This window comes from Ovis aries, chromosome 20 (genome assembly GCF_016772045.2).
Source record: "Ovis aries strain OAR_USU_Benz2616 breed Rambouillet chromosome 20, ARS-UI_Ramb_v3.0, whole genome shotgun sequence".
In the NCBI taxonomy this organism is placed as follows: Eukaryota; Metazoa; Chordata; class Mammalia; order Artiodactyla; family Bovidae; genus Ovis; species Ovis aries.
This window is the reverse complement of record NC_056073.1, coordinates 22,170,622-22,173,308: the sequence shown is the minus strand read 5'-3', so window position 1 is coordinate 22,173,308 and position 2,687 is coordinate 22,170,622. Positions and strand designations below refer to the sequence as shown.

Below are 2,687 nucleotides of genomic sequence, written 5' to 3'. Positions count from 1 at the left end.
GCTTCTCTTGAACAAGTCACCATCGTTCCCTCACAATAGTCTGAGAATGGAAGAAGCAAGTAGTCTGAGAATGGAAGAAGCAAGTAGTCTGAGACTGGAAGAACATGCTATTCCCACCCCACACCCGAGAATTTATCTGAAGCCAAAGTCTAACACAAAACCATGCTCTTAGCAGAGTTATTTGTCAAGATAAGGAATAAAACAGAAGCATATTATATTGCCTTGAATAAACAAGGTGTCAGAGACCCATTATTTCAAATCCTTTAATGGGGTGCTGCACAAGTTTTTACCCTCAATATAATCAGGATTTGACCGAATGAGGGCTTTTTATTTTTTCTTTTAAAAGAATTTTTAAAATTGTTAAAAGAGATGTGGGAAAGAACCAGCAGGAGGCGTATAATTCCAATTTCTTCACCTCTTCAACAGTCACCCCCCAAGCCGCCAGTTCCGGGTTCACCTTCAGCGTTGGCAGTTAGAATCTGCACGACGCAGCACACTCTGAATTCAGACTGACAGGACCATTAACAAATCGCGAAGCCGGTTTCCTTTCCATGGTCCAATCATGGCTGGCCTCGTGGGAGAGCTAGTGCTGGGAAGAAAGGGGCAGGCCAAGGGGAAAGGCGTTAGAAAACACCACCCACCCAACATCTCGCCAGCAGTAAAGTGGTTCTCTTCAACACCAGAATCTATGTATTAACCTGTCTTTGTATCGTCAAGATGTCTCTTTCTAAGAAGTTAACTTTGGACAAAGTGGATGTGAAAGGGAAGCGAGTCGTCATGAGAGTTGACTTCAATGTCCCCATGAAGAAGAACCAGATTACAAACAACCAAAGAATCAAGGCCTCTCTCCCAAGCATCAAGTACTGTCTGGACAATGGAGCCAAGTCAGTAGTTCTTATGAGTCATTTAGGTAGACCTGATGGTGTTCCAATGCCTGATAAATACTCCTTAGAGCCTGTTGCTGCTGAACTCAAATCCTTGTTGGGCAAGGACGTTCTGTTCCTAAAGGACTGTGTGGGTCCAGAAGTGGAGAAGGCGTGTGCCAACCCAGCCACCGGTACAGTCATCTTGCTGGAGAACCTGCGCTTTCATGTGGAGGAAGAAGGCAAGGGCCAAGATCCTTCTGGAAATAAGCTTAAAGCTGAGCCAGATAAAATAGAAGCCTTCCGAGCATCCCTCTCCAAGCTAGGGGATGTGTATGTCAACGATGCTTTTGGGACAGCTCACCGGGCCCACAGTTCCATGGTGGGAGTGAATCTTCCCCAGAAGGCATCTGGATTCCTGATGAAGAAGGAGCTAGATTACTTTGCCAAAGCCTTGGAAAACCCAGAGAGACCATTTTTGGCTATACTTGGTGGAGCCAAAGTGGCTGACAAGATCCAACTCATCAAAAACATGCTGGACAAAGTCAATGAGATGATCATTGGTGGGGGAATGGCTTACACCTTCCTTAAGGTCTTGAACAACATGGAGATTGGTGCTTCCTTGTTCGATGAAGAGGGAGCCAAGATTGTCAAAGAAATTATGGCCAAAGCTGGAAAGAATAGTGTGAACATTACCTTTCCTGTTGACTTTGTCACTGCTGACAAGTTTGAGGAGAATGCTAAGGTTGGCCAAGCCACTGTAGCATCAGGGATACCTGCCGGCTGGATGGGTTTGGACTGTGGTCCTGAGACCATTAAGAAGTACGCAGCTGTGGTGGGGCGAGCCAAGTTAATTGTGTGGAACGGACCTGTAGGGGTATTTGAATGGGATGCTTTTGCTAAAGGAACAAAAGCCCTCATGGATGAAGTTGTGAAAGCCACTTCCAAGGGCTGTATCACCATTATAGGAGGTGGAGACACTGCTACTTGCTGTGCCAAATGGAACACTGAAGATAAAGTCAGTCACGTGAGCACTGGGGGAGGTGCCAGTCTAGAGCTTCTGGAAGGTAAAGTCCTTCCTGGAGTGAATGCCCTCAGCAACCTGTAGTTGACAGTGTCCCTTCCTACTTACTCTTTTCTGTCCACAGCCTTTAAGTCAACTTAGTACTTCCACATCTCAACTCGACTTTTGTTAAAATGAACCTTTAAATAAAAACTCAGGCAATATGACCAAAGTATGGACCGACCATCGGAAACTCTTAACATCAGCCCAGCAATGCACTCATTTTAGTTATCCTATGCACTTGCTTACTCTCTTCAGGTTCTCATTTGGACTTAACCGTTGTGATTCATACAAAGTGAGTTACTTATTAAAATGAGTTGAATAAGCTGAAGCTGTCTCTCTTAATTTTAGCCCAACTTTATTATTGTTTCACTACTTGACCCATGGAAACAAGACAAAAACGGTTGCTGAGGAAGGGTGGAATAGAAGCTGACAAATTCTTAAACATATTAAACAATGAAAGAGCCCAAATAAACTGAGAAAAGTAATTATATTTAAGAACTTGTGGGTACCATTAAAGCTCTGCTAAGGGGAAATTTTTTACTAACTAAGAAAGAGAAATAAAAGATACATATTAAGCCTGAGAAATTAAAAGGGAAAAAATGAAACCCAAGGAAGGAAATATAGCTGTGTGTGCAGATATACAAGAGTGCACATACATGGGAGCTAAAAATTAAATCCAATTTCAAATAAAGAAGTAATTGCTTTATTTTTAAAGTGGGTATTATTTAATAAATAGATAACTGTTAACTCTTAAAATT

The 2,687-nt window shown here is 42.7% G+C and overlaps 1 protein-coding gene across 1 annotated transcript; it reads left to right on the top strand.

Annotated features, from left to right (window-relative positions):
- Positions 1 to 648: 648 nt before the first annotated feature.
- Positions 649 to 2,354, top strand: PGK2 (phosphoglycerate kinase 2). The gene has a single exon (XM_004018882.5). The coding sequence runs from the start codon at positions 718 to 720 to the stop codon at positions 1,969 to 1,971; it is 1,254 nt and encodes a 417-aa protein (XP_004018931.1). The 5' UTR covers positions 649 to 717; the 3' UTR covers positions 1,972 to 2,354.
- The last annotated feature ends 333 nt before the right edge of the window (positions 2,355 to 2,687 follow it).

Coding starts and splice junctions, on each gene's coding strand:
- PGK2 (XM_004018882.5), top strand. CDS start 718: ATGTCTCTTTCTAAGAAGTTAACTTTGGACAAAGTGGATGTGAAAGGG.